General features: G+C 30.5%; 1 protein-coding gene across 7 annotated transcripts in view; it reads right to left on the bottom strand.

The window, feature by feature from the left end:
• The window catches only part of KIF20B (kinesin family member 20B), a 68874-nt gene that overhangs the window by 38734 nt on the left and 3744 nt on the right, over positions 1-26396 (bottom strand). For 3 of the 7 annotated variants that reach the window (XM_016127939.2, XM_036223628.1, XM_016127940.2), the window contains 17 exons: positions 18570-18656; positions 18341-18457; positions 17722-17860; positions 17006-17190; positions 15337-15373; positions 14635-14862; positions 13593-13704; positions 12657-12728; positions 12418-12564; positions 11565-11727; positions 10729-11016; positions 7551-7690; positions 7144-7282; positions 5963-6191; positions 5076-5128; positions 3965-4081; positions 281-419 (listed from right to left, as the gene is read on the bottom strand). In XM_016127939.2, coding sequence (XP_015983425.2) covers positions 281-419; positions 3965-4081; positions 5076-5128; positions 5963-6191; positions 7144-7282; positions 7551-7690; positions 10729-11016; positions 11565-11727; positions 12418-12564; positions 12657-12728; positions 13593-13704; positions 14635-14862; positions 15337-15373; positions 17006-17190; positions 17722-17860; positions 18341-18457; positions 18570-18656 — 2392 coding nt within the window. The remainder of the gene's footprint in view (positions 1-280; positions 420-3964; positions 4082-5075; positions 5129-5962; positions 6192-7143; positions 7283-7550; positions 7691-10728; positions 11017-11564; positions 11728-12417; positions 12565-12656; positions 12729-13592; positions 13705-14634; positions 14863-15336; positions 15374-17005; positions 17191-17721; positions 17861-18340; positions 18458-18569; positions 18657-26396) is intronic. The other 4 variants (XM_016127942.2, XM_016127945.2, XM_016127941.2 and 1 more) reach the window with 2 other exon arrangements.

The following is a 26396-nucleotide window of genomic DNA, read 5'->3' as shown; positions in this document are numbered from 1 at the left end:
GTGATATGTTTTCACTACTATAAGCTCAGAAGTAAAAGAATTAAAGATATACAAAAGTGATAAAAGCACAATATCTAAAAATATATTTATTACAATAAAAGGCAGCATTAAAAACACCCATCCTCTAGACAGTTTACAACATGTTAGCAAAAATATTAGTGATATTTAAATTTCCTCGGGTTTTTTTCCTTAGACAGTACATTTCTTGTACTTGCAACTTTTCTGTTTACTGATTGAGGAATTAGCTCTAAGGGCCTCTTATTGGCAAGTGAATTAGTACCTTTCTTTGCTGGTGGTTGAAGTTCATTTTCATTTAATCTTTTTCTTCCTGAGTAAGTTGTAGTTTTGCTGTCTTTAGACATTTCAACTGTTTCATTATAAGCCAATTTGTTTATTATTAAAGATGTACTAGCTTTGTCCTAAAATAAAATAAATTCAGATTAGTTCACATACAGAAAGCGACAATAAATATAAAAACTATAAATTATGTTTCAGTAGTGTATCATAAAAATGTTATTTTTATAAATTATTTAAGTCTCACCCTAAAATAAATGATGGCTCTGGCAAATGAGTAATATTAACTAATGTGTACACACTAAGGAAGACAAAAAAAATCTGTCCTAAAATCAATTAAGTGAGTAGTTTCATCCTGATACAAAAACAAATTCATCTTTAGATTTTCTTAAGGTGATCACGTGGGTTGGAGACTTGTTTGGGGAAAACTATAGAACTCTAAAACACTAACCTCTAAGTCACATTCATAACGTGCTTTGAAAAGAAAAATACAAAAATACTGAAATAATATAAAATTTTGAGATCCCACTCTAGAAACCCACAATTGTTTTTGTTTTGTAACCAAAGCCTCTCAGAGATAAGCAGCACTCTTACACTTTAAGAACTGCCAGAAAACTTTGGCCTTAGCCTCTAGCCTATCTACATACAAAGATATAGTCAACATATAAGTTTAAAATTGGGTTCTCAGTTCATCTAAATGATAAAAATTATTTAGGTTTTCATTTCTATAAGGCAAATACTATGCCTCCCTAAAAGTCTACCAGAAAAGAGGCATGTAATCTTATTCAGAAAAAGGAAGGGTGAAACTCAGCAGTTAAGTACAAGTTTATAAAGTAATCAAAGGTATGGGAAAGGCAGGGACTTTTTTTTAATGCAGAGATTACTTCAATCCATATATACTGGTAGCAATCCATTTTTGGGGAAATAAAGTGTATGAAAAAACAAAATGCCATTTTATTTTACATTATAAAATCAGCAAACATTTTATTCTTAAGAGATATAGATGAAATTATTTTTTTAAGTCATAAAGTAAATGGGTTATTAAAAAAAAAAAAAAAAAAGGCACCCTAAACAGAGGATGTCATGAAGAACAACCTCCATGCTTTTTATTAGTACCTTGGTGTCATTAATAAATGACAAAATCCTGGGACAAATAGATCATACCTCTGACAAAGCTTGAGAATTTTCAACTCCATAGTTCAAGTTGTCTCCTTCACCACTCCTAGACCCATCGTAATGACCTGGTCAATTTTTTTCCTCCTTTAAATGATACAATCTTCACCAAAAAAATCTATGCTACACAACTCCATTATTGAAAGGAGTGTTCTCTGCCCCGAGGTTATTCTTGGTTAGAAGGACAGTAAATAACCGCCATTCAAAATAAACTTTTTCATGATTAGAAAGAATATGCTTTCAAGACAAGCTTGCAATAGTGACCCTACATCAACAGTTAATCAGCAGGGTCAGGTTAAGTTACAACAAACTATTTTGCATTTATTTAAGTATTATGTGAACAATTTAGCACTGTTTTAAGTTAGTTGATACAGCGTATAGAGCCTATCTAAAAAGTGTATTTATAAGCCAGGACTATTAAATTAAGAATATTGCTTATTTTATATTGCTTTCTTATTATTACTTAAACGTTACTAATATTATGGTATGCAACATATTACAAAATAAATATAATTCTTTGTTAAATTTCCAACAATTGTCTTCAAAGTTGTAGTCACCAGGATGTTGTCTCTGGCTTTTTTTCTTGTTTTCACTTTCCTCCACCAAACCAAAGATCAGACTTAAAATACAAATCAAGTGATCAGAGCAAAAGCATGTGGTGAATAACCAAATAAAAGTGCTGAGAGCCTCAAGGTCTAGCAATTCAACTACTAGAAAAACTCAGGCCCCAAGCCGCGAAAAGTTTACTCCCACTTATTTCACAAATCAATTTCCTCTGCTTAATTTCTACCACCACTACCCAACGACCCTAAATCAAAGTCCTCATCAATGATCATGTGAACTCTTCCAACAGGCTTCTAACTGGTCTGCCTCCAGTATAACTCCATAACAATTTCATCCTTCAAGTTTCCAAAAACGTCTACTCAAAATTAAGAAAAAACAGTGACTCCTCACTGCCTACAGAATAAAATCCAAACTCTAATGCGGTATTGACGGTGTTCAACCATCCCAATCTACTGCTCCCTGCCCTCATGTCTCACCTCTCCTTGATTCAAACTTTCTTGAATAACAAATTGCTTGTACTTCCCTATTGACTGAGAGGCTTCTCATTTGCATGACTGCATTCTGATTCCTATACATGGAAGATCAGTATATATTCTTGTCCCTTCTGGCTACAAACTATACCCTCTGCTTACTTTCAACTGGCTAAATTTTAATCATTCTTTAAGATTCAACTTAATGATTTTAATCTCCAGAAAGTATTCCCTAAACCCCAACCTATTTTCAGCTCCTTGTACATACTGACTACAACTGCACATTTCATTATTATGTTTATGTGGTTTCTCTCCCATTGGGGCATCGTTAATGGGACTGGTATAGTACCTGGCACAAAGTAGACATTGAATACATGTTTCTTGACTAAAATAAATAATTTTATGCTTCTTATCCTTACTCTCTACTTATCACAAACTGTTTTTCCCAGTTCAGGTACAGGAAAGTCAGACAGATTGATTAATGCAACTAATACCAAAAGAGAAGACTGCTCCCAGAGATTAGACAGGAGGTAAGCTACTATTCTACAATGCTTCTTATTTAACCCCTGTAGTATCCAAAGCCCACCTAATGTTGAGATGATTCAGAGAAGCTGGTGGGTATTGGAGTTTGACTGTCAAGACACAAAGGAGGGTCAACAGTCACTTTTGATAAGATACCCCTCTTGGCTTCTTCTGGTCGGAGAAAAGATATACAAAAATATATATATACAAAATCATCTCTAAACAAAGCAAAGCGGTTTGGCTATTAGGTGTTCAGCCTATTGCGTTATTACTATATATTTTACCATTTCTACTTAAAAAGTAACTTGAAGGAACTTACCCCCCAAAAAAGAAAACCAAAAACCATTGTTTTAAAAAAGGATTAAGACAGGCTAATTGTCTAAGACAAAACCAACTATTATGAAAACATATAAATTTATCATTATGAAACCCTTAAAGGCTTTACATACTACAGTACATAATGTAATTTTTCAAAGAAAATACCCTTGATATTAAGCATATGAATGTTAGCTAACATGCATATAATAAAAACAAGCCACTAAGGAAAAAAAACAAACGAATTCCACTGAATTTCATTTATAGTCCTATAGACAGATATTATTAGGTTACAGATACAGAGATAGACATCTTTACTATGTGTGAAAATTTAAGCCTATCAAAAAGCTCCTTTAACCCCCAAACTCCCCTTCTGAACAGTTGAGGCTATAAATTCTTCTGGCAAAGGCTATAAATTCTTCTCGTCTCATATTCTTCTACTTATGTTCAAAGAGGTCAAATGCCCTCTTTTAAGTTCTTAAAAATTCAGGTTTGTAAATAGCAAACTGAATTCGACACCAGAATAAACAATTTAACATTCTTAGAAAACTAGTCTTAAGCTATTTAATTTTATTTTGAACCAAAACATACTAATGTAATTTATAAATGCAAAGTTAAATTCTTACACTGCTTTTAAATGTGTCTCCCACATGAAACTTTAGGTTTTGAAAGTTAATAGTATCCTCTTTTTGATCGATCATATCTTTCGATTCTTGAATTCTTTGATTCTGCATTATTATTTTCTTTGAAAATAAGAAAAATAGTAATGTTTAGTAAATATATTTTAGAATAAGTAAACTGCAGATATGATACGGTCTTAGAATTTCTTCGAAGTTTAAGACTAAGCAAAAATACCAAGAACAACATTCTATGCATAGCATGACCTTATTTTTATTTAAAAAATAACATGTATTTATATATATAAACAAAAGAAATAGAAGCAATATAGCATATTGGGAAAGAGAAATCTGGAATCAGTCTGGGTTTGAATCTTAGCTTCTCTACCTTCTAGTTGTGGGATCCTGGACAAGTTATTTAATGTCTCTGTAAAAATAAAATAGTATCTACATCATAAAGGTGTTCTGAGATTTAAGTAAATTAATATATATAAAGCTCTTAAAAGAGTACATAGTACATGCTCTATAAAAAATACATGTAAAGCAAAAATCTAAAAGCTACCAAGGAATTTACTGGTTTTCTCCCTTTTTTTGTAATCTAATAAAAAGATTACAGGGGATGTTTTTATTTTCTATCTTGCATAGTTTAACATAAGTAAATTTTTACAACTAGCATCTACTATTTTAATAACTACAAAAAAAAATATTAGGAACTGTCTAAACAGTAGCTGTGATATCTTCTGCTACTGTTTAAATCATCTAATAGATGCCATGCACCTAGTAAAAGTATGACATAGATCTGTATGTGCTGATGTAGAATTAAATCCAAGACATCTTTTAAGGGAAGAAAGACCAGAACCACAATCCCATCTGTGTAAAAATTTTAAAAAGTATATGTATGCATGTATGTGTTCTCTAAGTAAATGTTTTCTAGAAGGACTGAAGAAACTTTCCAGCGACCATCATTGTAAAGAGGTATGAGGGTGAAGACACATATTTTTCCATTTTTAAAATCATGTTTATTTATTACTTTAATTTTTTAAAAAAATGTCATAACCCATGCCCCTTCAATTATTTATTAAGTTCCTTATCAACACAAAAATAAAGCTTAAAGTATTACCTCATTAGATTTCTCCAGCTCTTCAACTAATGAATGTAAGTTAATTTCTGATTCTGAAAAATATAAAAATAGTGAAAAAAAAATCTAAGCATATAAAAAATATATCACTTAATAATCACGAAACAAGCTGCTATAGTTGACACTTTAGTGTTATATTCAGAAAAAAAAGATTTTTGACAGCACGAGAAGCACACAGCACTCAATTACTAATTATACCACCAGAGGGTAATGTTTCTGAAAAAGCCACGTTCAACATTTGGAATAAAAATGAACGACATGCAAAAACTTTGAGAACAGAAGGAGCTAGTACCTTTGAGGTCTACTTGTAATGAAGAGGCACCATTTACCTGCAATTTTCTACCCACTTTGTTTCACAGAGGAAAGGGTAGAGTATTTCACCTAACTTTCTTAAAACCCAGATATGACAATCATACATATATATGAATATATTGCTCTCAGAGCTGGAATGAAACACCAGCCTAACAGACTAAGACCACTCCACAAGAGTTGCTCTATCCCAAACTTGCAAGCCAAGAGAATCTACTAGTAAGAGAGTTCATAAAGAATATAGAACAAAATTTATGGTGTTACAATTTCCTATGAGATTTTATAATTTGCTAATGAAGCCAATACTTAGTTCTTCCCTTTATTTTTTTAGAGGTCAATTGTCTAATATTAGTCTAAAAGTAAATGAAGGTAAACAATATTTTAATAGTAAACTACTATAAAGTCATCAAAATGATAAAATATGAACTATGTTACTCATATCAAATAATTTTCTGGTTACTATGGTAAATAAGCCACATGAATCTCTTATACTAATAACCAGCTGTCTTTTTATGCATTTATATCATTTAAATATGAGTAAAATATATCTATCTACTTACCATTTTCTCTCTTTTTTAACTCTTCCTGGGTTTTGATTAATTCTTCTTTGGTTTTAGCTAATTCAGCCTTAACTTGATTAAACTTTATTTCTAAACAAGCAATAGCTTCCTGGGGGTCAGGAAGAGATGCAATATATAAGTGAGCAATTTCAGCCTGTTTCTTAATATCAGTGACATCATCTTGAAGAGAATCAATAATATCTTCAATTCCTACATAATTATGTGCTTCCTAAAAATAGCAAAAACCACATGCCTAATGTTAACAGTGGCTTTCATTCTTACAGTATATTATCATCTGATTTCAACAGTTTTAAAAACACATAGCAAAAAAAACTCACAACTTGAAATTTTTTTAAATAAATTATGTCAAAGTACCTCCAATTATGAAACAGTTGTGTTCCATTACTCATTTTCCGTTTTATGTAACATGACATACATATTTCCCTATAAAAACGATGTCGTAAACTATGGGAAGTCATTATAGAACAATTATTATTATCTAGCTCAGGTATACTTTTAATTATATGATGAGTCTTAAATGGCTTTGTTAGGATAGCCAAGAAAACCAACCTCCATTTCCACAACTCAGACCAAGACCCAAACCACATCAGAGACACAGAATAATGATGTGACTGCAAAAGCCTGGACATCAGCATCACAGGCCCCTAGTTTGAGTAATTAAAAAATAAAACAAGAAAAAACAAAAAAATGTGATCAATTTCAGCCTCAGTGGAAGCAGTAGAAAAGAACGTTTCTTCAATAGTAGAGAATGGTCAGTTGGCCTGCAACAACAATCTTTTATATAGAACTGTTTTTGTTTTCATCAGAGCAGTAAGTAAATGGCCCATTAGGTCCTTTATACCTTTAAAATTCTTTAAGCTTAAATTAAAGCATACCCGAGAGGGGTATTCATAATTAAACAAAAAGGAATTTATCTACCTATAATCAATATTATGATTTAAGCTACACCAAATGAAATATAAATTTAACAGACACAAATTTTTCAGGTCCAATAACTATATTTAAACTATGTATGCTGACATTCCTAACAAAGCATGCTTAATTATAATAAAGATACATAGTAAGTTTTTTAATTCTAAAGTACATTGTTTCTCATCGTTGATGTGATACACAAAATCCTAAACCAAAAACCTCAATGGTTTTAATATTTGTTAACGTACTTCGGTTTCAACTTTCATGGTACAATCCTGATTCACTTGTTCTTCTTGAATGTCACTTTTACCAACCAAATCCTTAAAGATAGCCAAACGACATTCAGCATTTTCTTCTTGTATCTCTCGTTCCTGAAGGAGTGTTTCCCTGCATAATCAAATGAGTCCCATTGAGAAACAGAAAAAGCACTACTCCATGTTTTGTTTTAAATGTCTAAGATTAAGTAAATCATACATTAAAGGCAGATTTAAGTAATTATCCATGTATAATTCAGAATCACCATGGAGTTAAGTAACAACTATTTTTAAGCCTATATATAAAGGTAGGAATTCAGAAGACATTTAATAAAATATAAGTTTAAAAAAATTTAAATAAATAAAATTCTCAATTTTTACCAGGACATGAAAGAACTTACTTAAAGTCAGCTTCCCGTTGAGTCAAATATTGAGTAAACTCCTGTGTAACCTCTTCACGAATTTTAAATTCTAATGTTAACTTTTCTTTTCTTTCATTAATCAGTTTTTTTTTCAAGTCTTCTATTAAATCCAACAGTTTCTAAAACATAAATATTAAAATTCTAATAAAAGAACAAATATATCCCAAGAGAAATATTGTCTGAATGTTCAAAAAAAAACTTTTCGTTTAATTGATTATAATTATGCATCCTTTTAACAGTAATAATATTGTCATTGAAATTTATGTATTTACAGAGATTCATTAATCTGAAAAATCAGTTAGGCGTCTCTGTGTTCTGGAAAAAGACCTATAGTAACTAAAATCTCTCCATGTCTAGCTACAAGAAGAAAGAAAGGAAACGAAAATTTGAGCAACTATTATCCACCAGGAACTACTTTGGGGAATTCATATTTGATATTATTCAACATAAGCTGTGAGCTTGGTAGCAGCATCCACATTTGTAGGTGGGGAAAATAAGGACCAGATTTGTGGTAAATGCTTAAGGTTGGGTTTAAAATTAGTCAAAATCTAACACTTAAATGTTACATAGAGTAGTTACTCAGTATCCCACAACACTTTCCAAAATGGCAAAGAGAAATGTTATGTAAACTTACCTCATTGGGCTTTTATAACTATCCAACTGTGAGTAACAACTTTATAACCTTTAAAAACATATATAATCATGCAATATGGACAATAAATAAAGCAATTAACACTTGACATGGCCAGTATAGATTTGTAATAAATTATAAAATTAAAATAACAGCTATTATTCTTTAAAGTTTTTGGTTAAAGTTTATTAACAATAAGTTAACCAATTAACTCTCAAAGGTACAGATCTTTCAATGTCTTGATTTTATATTTAAAAATGTTTTTATAAATATCCTAACTTTGAGATTTCATTTCTAAGAACCTATACTGAGAAAGTAATTATACAACAAAACCCAGTGTTTTGGCTGTAAGAATGATTATTACAGTGTTGTTGTTTTATAGCAGTGGTTATACTTAAAATTTTTTAAAGTAAAACCCAACTCAACAATTACACAAAAGAGATTGGTTCAATTATGGTACTGTCAACTACTATAATGAATAATGGCTTATTTTATTAATTCAAACTTTTCACAATTATTATTAAATGAAAAAAATAATTATAAAACAGGTGTATAGTAAAAATCCGTTAACATAAGAAGTAGATTAGAGATCTTTAATTTTTTCCCTCTTTTTCCTTTTCCAGACTCCACCATGATTATATAATACTTTTATAATGTTAAACTACACACTATCCTACTATTTAAAACAGTAACTACTGTAGAAGAAATGTGGAAGACTTACAGAAATCTGCATGAATGTAAGTATACTTTGAGAAATTGGTTTAATAATTCTCGACATTTAGTTTATCATTGTTAGCATCTGATAAAGTTTTTACTGAAAAAATTTCTGGTTATTCTAGTTAAATGAACTATAAGCATAAATATGCTAATATCAGTATATCCCAATGTGATTTTTAATACTTCCAATCCTCCAATTAAAAGGCTAACATAAAGCATATAAACTTGATCATTTAATTTTTAAAAGTTAAATATTAAAAAAAATTTGGTGGAATTATTTTAAAGTACCTAATCGATGTTATGATATGGATTTTCACTATCTAATATAAACTATAGCATCACTTTTCCCTAGTAAATTCAGAAATGTTACTAATATTTCAAGTTTAATTAACATTATATATAAACTTTAGCTTTAAGATGGGTACAAAATAAAATAGGACTATTAATGGCTCCTTTTGTCACTGAGGGATATATTACAGAAGCCCAAGGTAAACAAGGTGCAATCACACAGTGACCAGAGAAACTAGGACTAAGTAGCATCTGTAGTTTTCATGCTCATTTCCAAACAACACAGGTGCAACGATGGCTTTCAGGGCCACTGAAGTAAATACTTAAAATGAGTATTTAACTCAATACATCATCCATCTACTTGGACTTCTACAGTCCAAAATAGTACTATGATGTGAGATGTATCATCATCATTAGAACACATTCACGAGCACAAGATTACCAGTTTATCTGGCAAGAAGACTCCAGGTATATACATGAAGTTATGACCAGTTAATGTGGACACGATCTAGATTTCGGGATTAATACAACTTAAATACATGTGTGAACTGTATTTGAACAAGGCTGTTAAATCTTCTTTATTTACTATAAATGTAAGACAACCAAGCAATTCATGTTTTTGAATAAACAGAATAATTGGTACTGGATAGACATATTGAGTGTTTGCACTTAAGACTGCAAAGTTAAAGCTTGATGAAATATGCTAAATTTACTGAGTGAAAAGATACTGCAGAACAAGATATTCACATGGTCTCAAAATATCATCCCACAGATAATTATGTTTTTACAATAAGAGAGATCTAAAACACAATACCTTAACCATGTGAACAAAACAGCATGGACAAGAATGGACATGTGTCTCCTGATATGATGCAATGAGAAATTCACAGTTTCACTTATATAACAGTCTTGCCTAAAGCATTAAACCTGAATCATGAGTAAATCATCAGACAAATATAGATGGGGGGTATTCTGTAAGACAACTAGTGTCAACTTTTAAAAAATATCTATACTATATTAGGGATAACTAAAGAAACATAACAATCAAAAGCAATGTGTTAACTTTAGTTGTAAATCAAAAACAAAGTAGTTATAAAGGACATATTAGGAAAACTAGAGAAATCTCAATGTGGACAGCATAATAGATTTTATTACTATATCAATGTTAAGATTGCTTAGGAATGAAAATGACCTGAGATCATGAGAAAAACCTCTATGTTCTTAGGAAATACGTGCTAAAGTAGATATAAGGTGTCATTATGCCTACAGTGTATTCAAATACACATAGAAAGAATACTAAGGGAAATATGGTAAAATGTTAACAAATGGCAAATCCAGGTGAAGTGTAAATGGGTATTCATTGTACTATTCCTGTCGGTTTGAAATTTTTCAAAGTATGAAGTTGAGATATAAAAATTTAGTGTTGTTTAAAAAAATTGGACAAGAGGGAGTCTTAAGAACTGTTAACCTTAACTTCAGAATTAGAAACCAAGTTTAGAAGTATGAGTTGTTAATACATACTCTTTTCTCCTCAAGGCTAATGAAAGCCTTATCTTCCTCTAATGTTTTATCTAGATCTTCATCAGTAAGTTCAGTTTCCACATTTTGGTTTTCTTTAGCTTCTTCTAGATCCTCCATCAAGTCTTCATCTTCCACCAGATCTTCCAGGCTACTTTCCCATGAAATTGTAGATCTTTTTACATTTAATGTTTTAACTGATTTATTGATATCTAGTGATACCTCTTGAGAAGGTCTGACAGGTCCAAATGTCTTCTCTTGAGAGGAATTTAAAATGTCTGGAACAGCAACCTATTAAAATATCCAATGTGACTTTTAAAACAGAAAAGGCAAGAACTGTCTATTTAAAAATAATTTAATACATATACGTCAAATGACAATTTAAGTGTTTAAAAGAAAACCTATGCAAACAAATACTCGAAAAGGAACCAGCATCCTTAAATGAATATTCCAATAACAAAAAAGCTAATTACACATGTATACTACAGGAAAATTTATTGGGTTAAGTTCTTAGTACTATCCTTAGCAGGGGGGTACTTGATTAGTAACCAAATGAACCTGAATGAAAAAGTAGACAATCCATTGGAAGAACAGTACTGATAATTTGTGACAGGTATCTATTGTTAATACTTAATACTGAGGTCATTTCAATTCTACAGGGGTAACTTTCGATCTTTCCTCATGTCCTCCTACTTGGTCAAATGTTCACATTTTCAATTTCCAATTATTTCTTAAGTTTAAGTTATAAATGCAAAATATATTATCTTCTCTAAGAAAAAAAATAATTAATATTCTAATAAGATGCTTAATAAACTCTGCGGAAGTTTGAAAATATTTACTTTTTGTGCAATGGCTGAGAACTTCAACACACTGAGTGTTTCATCATAGGCAAAACAACACTGGCTGATGTTGACAATCATACATATTTTGCCTTTACCATTAAAAAAACTTTGAAAATAGTGAGTCAGTTTACTTTCCCGGAAAGGCACATGCTGTTGAAACCTATGGAAAAAATATTCAAATGATCATAAGTTAAAAGAAATCTCATGAAATCAGAATGCTGGTAAATTTTACAAAGAAATAATCAATCTAGCTATTATGGACTTAAATTCTAAATTAGTGATTAGTTCCACTTGTAACAGTAATTTTTCTGTTTATTTATGTTGGTTTCTTTAAACATTACTGCTACTAATAATAATACTCATAATAACAACCCATTAAGCAAAACGTCAAGAAAACCACAATGAACTGGGTTGTGTTCTCTAGTGTAGAACAGTTATACAATATATGCCATAAAACACTTAACTAGAAATGATGAAAGCTGATTTCTAATTTACTCAGCCTAACATGTTAATTAATGCAGAAATCTATCACATCTAGAACACATTACACTAGTAAAGATAAAGTGATTTCAGATGCTAAACCAGCATCATGATAAGTTTATTATGGAAAGTGTCTGTTGATATATATTTGCTATGGAAAATACTGTGGTTACTTTTTGAGTCACTGTTGAATGATACTGTTTTTTATTTAAATCATTTTTTAAAACCTAAGATCTCTGAGTATGTTCATCGTAATCTATAGTCATTATACAAAAAGCAGGTTAAAAACAAAAAAGAACTTTCTAAAACTAGCAAAGGTGAAAGTTTAAATAATACTTAATATGCAAATAATACCTTCAGCAACACTTACTTTGACTTTTCACTGTTCTTCAAAACATTAATACACTTTCCTAGAGTCAATAAAGAAGTATTGATGTTCCCAGTTTCTCTTAACCGTTCACCTTCATTTTGCGTCTTCATGCTTCGTTCTGAACCAGCAAGATCACATAAAGATAATCTGAATAAACAAACAAAAAACCTTGAGAAGTTCTTCAAAAAAAAAACAACAACAATTCAAAATAATTACAAGCTGAAGAATGTTCAACTTACTCACTGACTCGCACTACACGAGGCATTTCAGAATCTTCAATCTGTAGAATTCTAATGGTGAATATGCTGTGACTAAAAGAGACATCAAATATTATCTTTCATTTTTAATTTCTGTACTCTAAATAAGAGACACAAGCATCTAAATTGACATCTATTTATATCCTAATACTAGCCAAAGCTCCAGCAATGCATTTGCTAAATAGCTGTCAGGTACTTAATCCAATGTGTCACTGTCACCTATATTCCTTTCTAAAAGGAAATATCACACAGCTCCAAATCCCTCAAACCAACTCTTCTTAACATTCCAACTTGTACTAAAGTAATCGTTTATAATAAAGTCTCAAAGATCATATTGTTAGTTAAAATAATACTATGTATAGCTAATATTCTCTGAATACATAAATTATGCAAAGCACACATCTGGCCTAAATATAGGTTTATTTAAATTACATTTATCCTTGTGTCACACCAATTATGAGGGACAGGGCTCTTTTCCCCTTAAGAAAAAATGTGTTTTAAATCTCTCACTGCTTAAACTTACTTCCTTGTCTTTCACCTCTCAATCCCTTTCATCAAACATCCTTTTTCTTAACCCCTTAAGATTCTGTCTTAACAGTATTTGCATATGGTGTTTGTATTCATGAGTTAAGTGGAAGAGACACAGAAGTCCACCATCATAGGCAACTCTTAACATATTGAGCTTAGTCATATAAAGAAAGAATAAAAAAACCTGAGACTTCATGCAAATTAGTAAATCTTTTCTTAGAATAGTCCTGATAGTCATGTGTTTAATGTTCTTCAGTTTAAAAAATGTTTTCATGCTTATGAATTGACTTAACATATCAGAAAACCTACTGTAATTATAAATTAGTAGTACTTAAAATAGCACAGGATACTCTGAGTGCTTCAGGCTTATATCATAGGTTTACTACTTACCTTCTACTAGAAGCATTGTTCAGTTTTGTGAAGGCAACACTCTGGTGCTTTATTCCTAGTTTTAAAAGTCTATACGCTTCTTTGGAATCAGCTACCTGAATCCATTGTAGATCTTTAAAAAATAAAAAGGATACATATCAATTTAAAAAAAAACGTAGTATTTATTATACAATGTAATCTCATTGAAGATTTATAATCTTTTTTCTCAAAGACATATAATGAAATCTTTCTTTTAATAACATGCCCTAGATGAAGTCAACTCAGCTAGCTATTCCATATTCCACTAGAAAAGAGGTACACAAAAAAGGATATTTTAATTATTTTCCAGTAGTTAAGTCACATAAACACACAAAGTAAATGTTCTTCTACAGATTCAGCCAAAGAGAAAATTATAAACAGGTAAGATTTGTTAGAATTTGAAATCCAGAAAAAAAGAAAGAAAAAAACAAAACACGGTACAGATTAAATCTACAAAATTACCTAGCTGTGAAACACTGCAGATTCAATTCATTAGGAAATTATCGAACCAGATTTATGTGTAGTCATAACCAACATTTTGTAAAAATGATGTAGAATATAGAAAACATCAAAGTACATTCCTTGTAAGGGACTTCTGAGTTGTAAACATACATACATACATACACATACACGTATCAGAAGATAATGTTATTAACATATATGTATTACCTACTGTAATGGTTTAAAAAGCTGGAAAAGACATCACAGTTAAAGGACAAAAACATTTCCACATCTCCAAAGATGAGACAGTTACAAAGCAGCAGAATAACGTGAATATCTTTTCCCATCTCTCAAAATTCAATCAATGATACTTGAGTAAACACAATATATACAAATATAGACCCCTTTATATTCAGGATTAATTAACATAGCAAAACATACTTCCAAAGCACAAATTTAACTTATATTGATGTTAATAACAGTAATAAATTTTTCACTTTCTAGTATGCTTTCCTATAGCTATAACAAAGCCTAGAAAGAACTTCAGAGCAATAAAATAAAACACACTCATTCATTAGTATACCTTTAATAAAAGAATAGCCCTTTATATCTTGGGAAAGGCGTAGCATCTTTCTTTTTTGGAACTTGGATGACACAGGAACAAACAAGTCATAAATAAATTCATTATAAATCTCAAAGAAAGAAACCCACAGAGAAAATTTTATATTTTTATCCATATTCAAGCTAGCTTGTTTACAATCTTTCATGGATTCTTCAAACTCTGGCATATTCAAAGAGTTTGTTAAATTTCCTATGAAAAATAAAAAAGGTTAATTACTAAATTAAACAATTGACTAAAAAATGAGATAAGACAGATCAAGACTCCTAGACTTGAAAAAACTAAGTACCCTTAATCTTTTGATCAGCTATGTTAAACACTTTTTGAACCAAAGTAGATGTAAAAAATATGCATTAAACAACCAAAGTTGGTCTTCTTATTTTTTCTTTTTGAAAATATACTAATGAAGTAATCTGAAATTAAACATTTAAATGTAAATGACATTTAATTCAACATAAAAGATACAATCAGTTAATGGGATATCTGTGATATGAAATGTAAATAAAACTTTATAGTAATTGACATTACATAGCTATGTATCATTTTTCAAATAATATTATGTTATTAAAGAAATTAAATCACAAGGAGTGATTCAAAAATTAAAAGTTTTTCAAATGCATTTCATATAATCAACAATTTAAAGGTGGGTAAGAAAGGAAACCTTACCATAAAGAGTATCATAACTGTCATTTTGCATAACAACCTGTAAAAGACAGATTTTTTTAAAAGTTAAAAACCATCTTAGGTAAGCTTAAATAACCAGTATATTAATTACCTATCCAAATAATGAAAATCAAACCACAGACTTTCATCTACTCAATTCAATGACCTCTGTCTACTAATATTTTTTTCTAGTTAAATAATACATTTTCATAATAAAAACTTTGGGAAACTACAGAAGAGTTTAAAAAAATATATTATATATAATTCCTGACACTCATAGGCAATCACTACTACTATTTCAATATATTTCCTCCTATTCTTTTCTACAGACTTATTACAGTTGTTTTTCCTCTCTATAATTAAAATTTATTAATAAACACTTGGTGGCTATATAACTGAATAAATGTGAAATAACTTAATTATTCCTCTATTAGTGAAAATTTAGACCATTTACAACGGTTTATCAGTAAAAATAATACTAAGATAAACATCTTAATATATTATTTTGTTCTACTGCATTCTAATTATTTCCTTAAGACATATACCTAAATCTTAGGTAGACGGCAAAGTATTAGAAAATTTTAAGTTCTCACTCTTAATAGTATTGCCAAATTACTTTCTAGAAATACACTTTCAATCAATGCATGAAAATGAGTATCTCGTTAGTTTAACATCTTAAATTTCATAGGCAAAATAATAATTTAACTGGATAACCTGCTGGGAAAAATTTTTTCATTATTAATGATTAATTTTCTCTACATATTATCTATGCAATTATCCGCCAATCTCCATAATTTTTTACAAAATACTCATTTTACTTTCAGCGACCATAATTATGGACTCTGAACTCTGAACTCCACTAATCAACAACTTTTTACTACCTTGAGACCCTGATTTCTAAATGTCTTTTAAAAATCTCCACCGATAATGAAAAAATTTTTATAGAAACTGTTAATAGTTTTTAACAATCCTGAATAGGATAAATATCAGAAAACATAACACAAAATCCAGAAGGAACAGGAGGAATAGACAAATATAACTTTATTTCAAATTTTTTTCATGAAAAACCAATTAAAAAAAAAGGTAAATACATAATATATGAGACGAAATAAGAGACTTAAAATGTGCTAACTGAAAGAGCAAATGATAGAACAGTAGGTACATATAGTAAAATCTCAATTTTGTTTAAAAGACTATATGATACATGTAAAGATATGAAGATAAATACAACTATGATTGCTATTTGTGTGTGCATATACAGACATATATAAAATGCTCTGTATAAAAAAAAAAAAGATTATAAAGGATATTTTCCAATCTGTTAATGGTGGTTTTCTCTTCAGAAATGAAATTATAATAAATTTTCACTTTTTTTTTATTTTTCACATTCTCTTGTTTAGATTGTGTATACATGTTTTACAACTAAAAAAAATTTTAAACTATTACATAAAGTACAATGCTGTTTACAACAACCGAAAAACCATTTACGTTTATTTTGTTTAAACATTTCTACTGTTTGTACAATATAAAATAAGAAGAGATGTCTTCAAACAACCTTTTAAAAGCTACCACCACTACCACCATTGTTCCAACATGGGCTGAAACAAACTAAGGAGTTTACAACAAGTCATGATTTATACATATTTTTTTACAAACTAAAATGCCTCCTTACCTCCTTAACTTGCCGAAGCAATGTACTTTTGCTAGCAACTTCTTCTTTTTCTTGTTCTGGTGACAACCGTAAGTATTCTCTGGATCTATGTGGTTTAAGGTTCATTTTTGTATAAAGTCTTTCCTGAAGACTATCAAATAACACATTCAAAGTTCGAGGCAGAATGCCAATATTTTCTTCTGTGCCTGTGAAAGAACTTTTGTTTCATACTCTGAGTATTAGGAAAGCAAAAATGTTCCTGGACTACCAAGGTTTCTTTTACATGCAAGAGTAAACAGCTAACACAAGAGTGAGAGAAGTTGAAGGATTACTCAGTTTATTACTCTAGTCTTCATTGTACAATAGACATTTTATCAACTATTATTCTGATGCAAAACCTAAAGTTTTACATTCAGATCAGGCCAGAGATTTGCAATCACTCATAATCACCAAGTATAAAAATAAATTAAATATAGTGTTTCTTTGGTTATCCATGCTTAACTCACTATGTCACATCAATCCTTTTTCTGAATTTTTATCACCTAATTCTCTAGCATACGGGTAAAGCAGTTTCACAAATGAATTAAATCAATGTAAATTAAAAGCCATCAACAATAAATTCAATTATGCTATTACTATTAAAAAATACTCAGTAATGGAAACATTACTACATGCAAGTATTATGAAAATAAGTGACTAGTGCTTTTCTCCGTTCCAGCAAAAATAAAACATTTTACCTTGAAATGTATATGTTTTTCCTGAATTGGTTAGCCCATAAGTAAAAATCAGCCGACTTTGTCCTTTCAAGAGGTCTTTCACTGGCTGCAAAATGCAACCCTGGAAGAATTCCTTCTGTGTAGTCTCTGGGCCAAAAACCTAAGTAGGCATTTTTTAAAACAAATCTTTTTAGAAAATTCAAGTTAATATTCACAATGAGTTCTACCTTATCTCTCATGTTTATTAAAACTTTTTAATCATTTTATGAGATTCATTCTTAAAATAGGTGCCACATCCCCAACTCCCACAAACACACTTGAGTTTACCTACTCTCATAAAATTCTCAAGATAGAAATAACTGAGCCAAACGAATTTTTATCTAAATTCTGAAACTAATATAGAGTAATATTGAATATCAGTTGTAATTGAAAAACATAATAACTATATTGTGATTTATTCACTTCCAATATATATTTACAGACCTGAAATTTGAGTCCGACTCTTGAGAAAAAAGTATTAGTATCTAAGATCTAAGTTCCATAAGGACAAGATATATATAGTTATATACCATTAGGTAGCAACTTAGCCTAAGTCTCTTTTCTTAAGAGAAAAATCTTCAGTTTCACAAGGGTACTTTACCTTGGAAAAACTGAATTTCGGTACCATCTGCCCAGAGCTTTTCTCACTTAATCGAGCAACTATACTTTGAGGATCTTTTAGCAGAACAGTCTGTGAATCCATCATATACACACAGCCCTAGAACAAACAAACAAACAAGAATAATCTTACACTAAATAAATAAAAACAATGGTATTTTGTCTGTTTAATGAAGGCAAAATATTAAAACCCAATTAAATTTAACACAAACCTCAGACTCGTGTTCTTTTTCTGACTGTGTGAATGGTCTTATTCGAAGAAAAACTTGGAGATAATCTTTGGATTCCAAAATGTCTGCCTAAAAATAGAGACCAGAAAAGCTCTATTTAAAAAATACAAAATACCAAAAAAAAAAAAAAAAAAGGCTTTTCAGAGATGATCTTTTTTTAATGTATCTAATTGTTACATAACAATCTGAGATTATATAGAACCTCTAAGTGAACAGTGATTCTTCTGTTTTTAACCCTACTATAAGAAAAATAAATCTTAAAAAAAAAAACACAAAAATTCAATTTCCTCTACCTTTTATATTTACACTTTAAGTTTCTTTTCCATAAAATCCTACACTTTATAGCTAAATACAAATAATAGGGCTCTAAGGCAGTAAAACATAAACTCTAGAATAAATTACAAGTAATGAGAATAGTCTATTAACACAAATGCTCAATTCCATGAATTTAGAATATTTTGCTATATAGTATTCTCTTTACTGTTTCCTTTGGGGAAGAAATAAGCCTAGTTTATTTTTTTAAATAATTTTAAAGAAATGTTTTAAATATTTTAAAAAGTAAAAAGAATAAATCTCATAACAATTACTCAAAACAATTACTTGAAAAACACAACTTAGTAAAAATAGGCAAGAACTAGAAAAACTGAATAACCCTTTATCTATTAAAAAAATTCAATTTACATTCAAACAAAATAGTCCCACAAAAAATTCCAGGCCTTAGTAATTCATTGATAAATTGTCTCAAATATTAAAGGATATAACACAAATTGTCAATAATCTCTTTATAAAGATAAAGAAAACTTCTTAAACTAATTTTGAGTTTGACAACCTTGAAACCACAACCTGACAAAGATGCCATTAGAAAAAATTACAGATCAATGTTCCTAATTAAGATAGATGTAAGAATTCCCTAATAAAATATTAGCCAATATATAAAACAGGATAATATATCTTAACAAAAAATGGTTCACTGTAGGAATGCAAGGTCAATTTAGTATTCAAAAATCAATTAGGTTAACTTCATTAAAAGAATAAAAGAAAAGAAACTTTTATCTCTAACAGATGCAAAAATAAGCATTTGATTGATGACTTGAATTTAACATGTATTAAACATTCATTCATAAGAATTATCAGCAAATTGGAATAGATGGGAACTTCCTTAACCTGATAAAGAGCATTTTCAAAAAACCTACAGCTAACGTCATACTTAAAGGTGGAAAACTGAATCTGAGTAGCAAGATAAATAAGTTTCTGCTCTCACCACTTCTGTTCAACATTGTATTAGAGGTTCTAGCCAATGTAATCAGGAAAAATAAAGGAAGGAGAGGAAAGTGGAGAGAAAAGAAAGGAAAAAGGCATCTATCCAGATTGTAAAGAAAGAAAACGATGTTTATTCACAAACAACATGAATGTCTACATAAAAAAATCCTACAGAATCTACAAAAATGTTACTAGAACTAATAAATCAAGTTTAGCAATGAAGCAAGATACAAGATTAATATGGAAAATCAATTGTTTTTCTACATACTGAGAATAGTCAAAATCAATTTTTAAAAGCAATACCATTTGCATCAAAAATTATGAAATATTTAGGGATAAATATGACAAAAGATGCAAAAGACCTGTACACTGCAAACTACAAAATACTGCTCAGAGATATTAGAGACCAAAATAAATAGAGATACACCTTTGTTCACTGTTTGGTAGACAATATTGTTAAGATGTTAATTTTCTACAAGCTCTTCTACAGATTCAAAGCAATTACTATCAAAATCTCAGAAGCTTTGGCAGGGGTAGGAGTGAAGGGGTGGGTAGCAGTTAACAAGCTCATTTCAAAATTCATACAGAAATGCAGAGTACCTAGAATAATCGAAACAACTCTGAAAAAGAAATTTGGTGAGCTAACACTACCTTATTCAACATTTATTTTAGAGCTACAATAATCAAAACTGTGGAGTATTAGCAGGAAGACAAACAGATCAATGAAACACAATACAGTATTAAGAAATAAACCCCCACATATAAGGACATCTGATTTATGACAAAGGTGCAAAGGACATGTAGTACAGAAAGAATATCTTTTTCAACAAATTGTGCTGGAACAACAACATAGGCATAAAAAAATTGAATTCACATCTCATGTATATAAAAATTAACTCAAAACGGATCATAGACCTACTAAATATAAAACTAAACCTGTAAAACTTCTGAAAGAAAACTTAAAAAATCTTTTTAGTCTTGAGTTAGGCAAAGATTTCTTAGATATGACACCAAAGCACAATCCCTAATAAGAATAAGCAGAAAAAATGGACTTCATCAAAATTAAAAACTTCTGCTCTTCAAAAAACATGAAGGGATGAAAGACAAGCCATGAACTGGGAGAAAACATTTGCAAAGGATATAGCTGATAAATAGTTGTATCAGAAAAATATAAAAAACAATTAAAATTCAAGAGTAAGAAAACGGCCCGATTTTTAAAAATAGGCAAAAGATTTAAATTGACACTTCACCAAAGATGATACACAAATGGCAAACAAGTACATGAATACACATTCAACATCATCAGTTATTAGGTAAATGCAAGTAATAATTTGATACCAATACATACCTATTAGAATGGCTAAAATTAAATGACTACCCAGAATAACCAATATAAAATTGCAGGAGAAGAAAATAGTTGGAAGATTGATACTACTTGATTTCAAGACACACTGAAGAGCTACAGTAATCAAGATGGTGGTGTGTTGGTAAAAGAATAGAATCAAAGGTACACGATAGAGAGCCCAGAAATAGATCCCCGTGACTACAGACCACTGACCTTTGTAAAAGAAGCAAAGGCAATAGACTGGAGCAGACAGGCTTTCCAACCAATGGTGCTGGAACAACTTGAAATCCACATGCAAAAAAAAATCTAGACACAGACCTTACACCCTTCACAAAAATTAACTCAAAAACGATACAAACCTAAATGCGAAATGCAAAACTATAAAAGTCCTAGAAAATCTCGATGACCTTAGGTTTGGCAATGACTTTTTAGATTTCAACACCAAAGGCACAATGCATGAAATCAAAAATTGACAAGCTGAACTTCACCAAAATGAAAGTATTCTGTTCTGTGAAAGACATTGACAAGAGTATGAAAAAACAAGCCTCAGACTAGGAGAAAATATGTGCGAACGATATATCAAATAGAGAACTGCTATCCAAAATATAAAAAAAACTCTTAAAACTCAAAAATAAGAAAACAACCACCTGATTTCAAAGTGGGAGAAGATCTCCATAGATACCTATCGAATAAGATATATAGGTGGCAAACAAGCATATGAAAAGAAGTTCCCCAATGCATGTCAACAAGGAAATGTAAATTAAAATGATATACATTACATACCTATTAGAATAATAAAAATCTGCAATACTGAAAACCAAACGCTGGTGTTGAATAACAAGAACTGTCATATGTTACTGGTGGGAATGTATAATGGTACAGCCACTTTGGAAGATAGTTCAGCAGTTACTTACAAAACTAATCTTGCCAAATAATCCAGCAATTGCGGTCCTTGGTATTCACCCAAAGGAACTGAAAACTTATGGCCACACAAAAACCTGTAAATATTTATTTTGGCTTTAATAATAACTGCCAAAACTTGAAACCAACCAGGATGTCCTTCAACAGATGAATGAATAAAATGTGGTATAGACAATGGAACATTATTCAGTGCTAAAAAGAAGTGAGCTCTTAAAACATGAAAAGGCCTTCTGCTCAATTTTGCTGTGAACATTATACAGCTCTAAAAAATAAAAGTCAGTAAAACCAGTCAGTCAGTCAATCAATCAATATTGACCATATCAAGTGTTGGTGAGGATGTGGAGGAACTAGAACTCTCATTTACTGCTGTGGAGAATGTAAAATACTATGAGCACTTTGGAAAAGTTTGGTGTTTTCTTAAAAATGATCCAGCCATTCCATCCTTAGGTATTCAGCCAAGAAAAAAAATAAAAGATATATGTCCATAAAAAGATTTGTACACAAACATTCATAGCTTTGTTTGTAATAGCCAAAAACTGCAAACACTAATGTCCATCAGCAAGTGAATGAATAAACAAATTATGGCACATCTATACCATGAACAATAAAAAGAAATGACTTACTTTTACACACGACGTGCATGAAACTAAAAATAATTGTACCAAGTAAATCAAAGTAGATCCCCTCCCCGCGAAAAAGGGCACATAACTTTACGATTCCATTTATATAAAATTCTAGAAAGTGCAAACTAATGAATACTGACAGAACACTGATTATAGTAGTTATTTGGAGTGTTTAGAGGTGTAATGTGAGAAGGATTACAAGGAGATACAGAGAAACTTATGGGTGATGGAAATATTCACTGATTGTAGTGATGGTCTTATGAATATGTCAAAACTTGTAAAACTTGATAATTCAAGTATGTGCAGTTTATCTAATCAGACTGCAATAAAGCTATTAAAATATAATTTACAACACATAAAATACCATGAAATGTTTACAAATATATTTAACAAAAGACATAAAAGTCCTCTCTAAAACACTGCAAAGACTTTAAAGATCTAAATAAATGGAGAAATGTACCATGTTCATGGATTGAAATACTCAATTAAAATGTCAATTCTCTCCAAATTAATTCATAGATTCGATACAATCTCTCAATATATCTCAACAGACTATTTTGCAAAAACTGGTAAGTCAATTCTAAAATTTATGAATATGCAAAGAGCCTAGAAAAGCCAAAACATTCCTTAAAAAGCTAAGTTGGAAAATTCACACAATCTTATTTCAAGAATTACTATAGCACTACAGAAATAAAGCAGTATAGTTATAAGACAAGTCGATGGAAGAGAACAATTCCAAAATAGATCCACACACAGTTATTCGATTATCAACTGGCATTAAAACAATTCAACATATAATGCTGAAATAACTAAGTAAATGAAAGTTTAAAAAAATCAACGTGAATCTCTGTATTGACTATATATAAAAACTAATTCAAGATGAATAACAAAATATAGCCATTAAAACAACTGTAACCCTTTCCAGGGACGGGGGAAAACACTACTGATCAAGACACCATTGTCTGATAAAGAATATGTATTCATTATTTATAAAACCCTCTTAGAAATCAATTCTAACACGACCTAATTTTTTTAAATGGAGAAATGATTTGAAGAGACATTTTACAAAAGAAGGCACAGTAATGACCAAGAATTACTTGAAAAAGTGCTCATTAGGAAAATACAAACTAAAAACACACTAAGTTTACTTCTGCACACTCACAAAATTACCAAGTGATGGCAAAAAGGTGGAGGAACTGAAATCTTCATTGCAGGTGTTGGTACAGACACTTTGGGAAATAGTTTGACAATTTCTTATGAATTCGAATATGTACTTACCATTTGACCCACAATTTCTATTCCTAAGTATTTAACCAAAACAAAAGAAAACACAAGTTCACGGAAAGTCTTGCACTGAACGATTACAGCAGCATTACTTGTACGGTCTCTAAAATGAAACCACCAATGTCCATCAAATTGTAACGTAATGGAAATGTGACATATCTACGCAATGAACTACTACTTGGCAATAAAAACTAACAAATTACTGATATGAGATGCATGATCGATTTAAAAAAAAATACCATGCTAAGTCAGGGGATCAGCAAATTTTTTCTCTAAAGAGCTAGATAGTTAATATTTTAGGCTACAGAGGCCCTACAGTCTGCCACAACTACTCAACTCTGCCATGAGTGCAAAAGCAGACCTAGAAAATAAACCAATGAGTACAATGCTAACTAACAAACTTTATGGATAGTGAAGTTTAAAAAGCATATAATTTTCATGTCATCAAACATTATTCTTTGATTTTTCTTCAAACATTTAAAACTGTAAAAAATATTCTCAGCTTGCAAGCACTACAAAAATAGGCAATACAAAAAGAGACCAGTTTATTGACCTTTGCGTAAAGTGAAAGAAGACAGACACAAAAGACTACATAAATATGATTCCATTATATACCAAGAGGCACTTATCCCTTCCTCTTTTCTTCATGATTAAATGAACCAAAGTGAAAAAGCCTCACACATGATTAGTATTAAATATTATTCTTTTATCTACATCCATCACTATTAACTGGGTTAATCCCTCTCTCTAAAATATCAAAATTAACAATCTAAAAAGTAAAAATTGAACATAAACAAACTGAAAACTAAACATACAAGAAAAGGTCTACCAGGACATATAGCAAACACTGCAGTAGTAGTAGGTAGGGTAGAAGGACTTTTACTTAACTCATTTCTCATTTACCCCGAGAATACTTGCTGGTGGTGCTTGGGGCTGCAGCATTTACCCCGAGATAACTCAGATTACTGTCCTAACCTCACCCCCCAAAGTTTGCCACAAAATAGCTCACCTTTATTACTATTTTTGCACCACTCTAGTATATCCATAGTCTTTAGAAACAAATGATATCATTCTATTTATAGCATTCCATTTTTAGTAGTGGTACTTCCATTTACAAAACACAGTAATTCTCAATCGCTGAAAATACCAAATCCTAGAAGACACATTATTGCTACATGTGATGTTAATGTCGTTCAAAGATTCATTTGATTTATGTATACATTTCTGTTATAATAGGATTAGGGACAAGTTCTGTTTAGAAATATAATTCCAAGAACAGTTTTTATATTTTATTTCCTGACTGAAAACCAGTCAGATTTGTCCAGCCTCAAAGAGAGGGTTTATATAAATTAAAGATGGCAGCAAGCTACACTTATTTTTTCTAAACATAAAATGAGTTAAATATTACTGAGTTATTTAACTTTTTAAAAATCTGTAAAAATTTTTTAAACTAAGGCCTGAAATTCCTAGGGGCATTGTGAAATATTTTACATTTTTGAGAAGGTAAAAATAGTACCTGACATATGTTGAACACTATGAACTATTAGCTCAAAGTAGTTCATAGTATCAATATTGGATCACACTATTTTATTTTAAGTCATATCTTTGTGAAGATAGATTTTTCAGTGATTACTATGATAAAAAGTACTACCCCAAAACAATGAGGAACAGGGAATGAGGGTGGCAATGTCCATGATTCCAAAGCTTGAGAAATTATGTGGTGCCCAGAAGGCACACATCACATTAACTATGGTAACTGAAGAATGAAGTTAAAATTTTTCTTACATAACTCTTTTTTCAAATGCCTACTAGGTTCATAGTTATTAAGTTGTTTGGACTTATTACTTTAAAAGAAACTGTTATGTATTTAAGGCATCATGAAAAATTACTGAGATAAGAAGTGTGGGGACTAAAAAGAAAATTTTCTCCCCACCTTCTAAGTTCTTCTAATGGGGCTAAAAATCAAATTAACAGAGACAGACCGACAGGAGAAAATGTCCAAAGTTTATTATACAAACATACATTTGAAGGTCCATAAGAATATGAAAACTCCAAAGAGGCACTGGGTTGTTCAGGCTTATATGCCACCATAGAAAAGGAAGGGGGACAGAGGTTTCAAAGGGGAAATGGGCAAAAGAGCAGAACCCGTGCAGCAAATAAATTCCTGCTATGCAACCCAGATAAAATGGGACACAGGGGACTCTAGCTAACAGATCCCTGCTTGGATTCTTCCTGTCTACCATACTTAATTCAAATTAGGCTAAAGTGAAATCCTTTACGCTAAGGTAAATATGCTAAGATTCCCTTCCTAAAGCAGGCTCTCCATCTGAATTACCTTAAGCAGAAAAGTTAAAGGGTCAAAGATTCTGAGTCTTT

Source organism: Rousettus aegyptiacus, unplaced genomic scaffold (genome assembly GCF_014176215.1).
Source record: "Rousettus aegyptiacus isolate mRouAeg1 unplaced genomic scaffold, mRouAeg1.p scaffold_m13_p_6, whole genome shotgun sequence".
NCBI classification, from domain to species: domain Eukaryota; kingdom Metazoa; phylum Chordata; class Mammalia; order Chiroptera; family Pteropodidae; genus Rousettus; species Rousettus aegyptiacus.
Note: the sequence above shows the minus strand (reverse complement) of the source record. Positions and strands in the feature narration are given on the sequence as shown.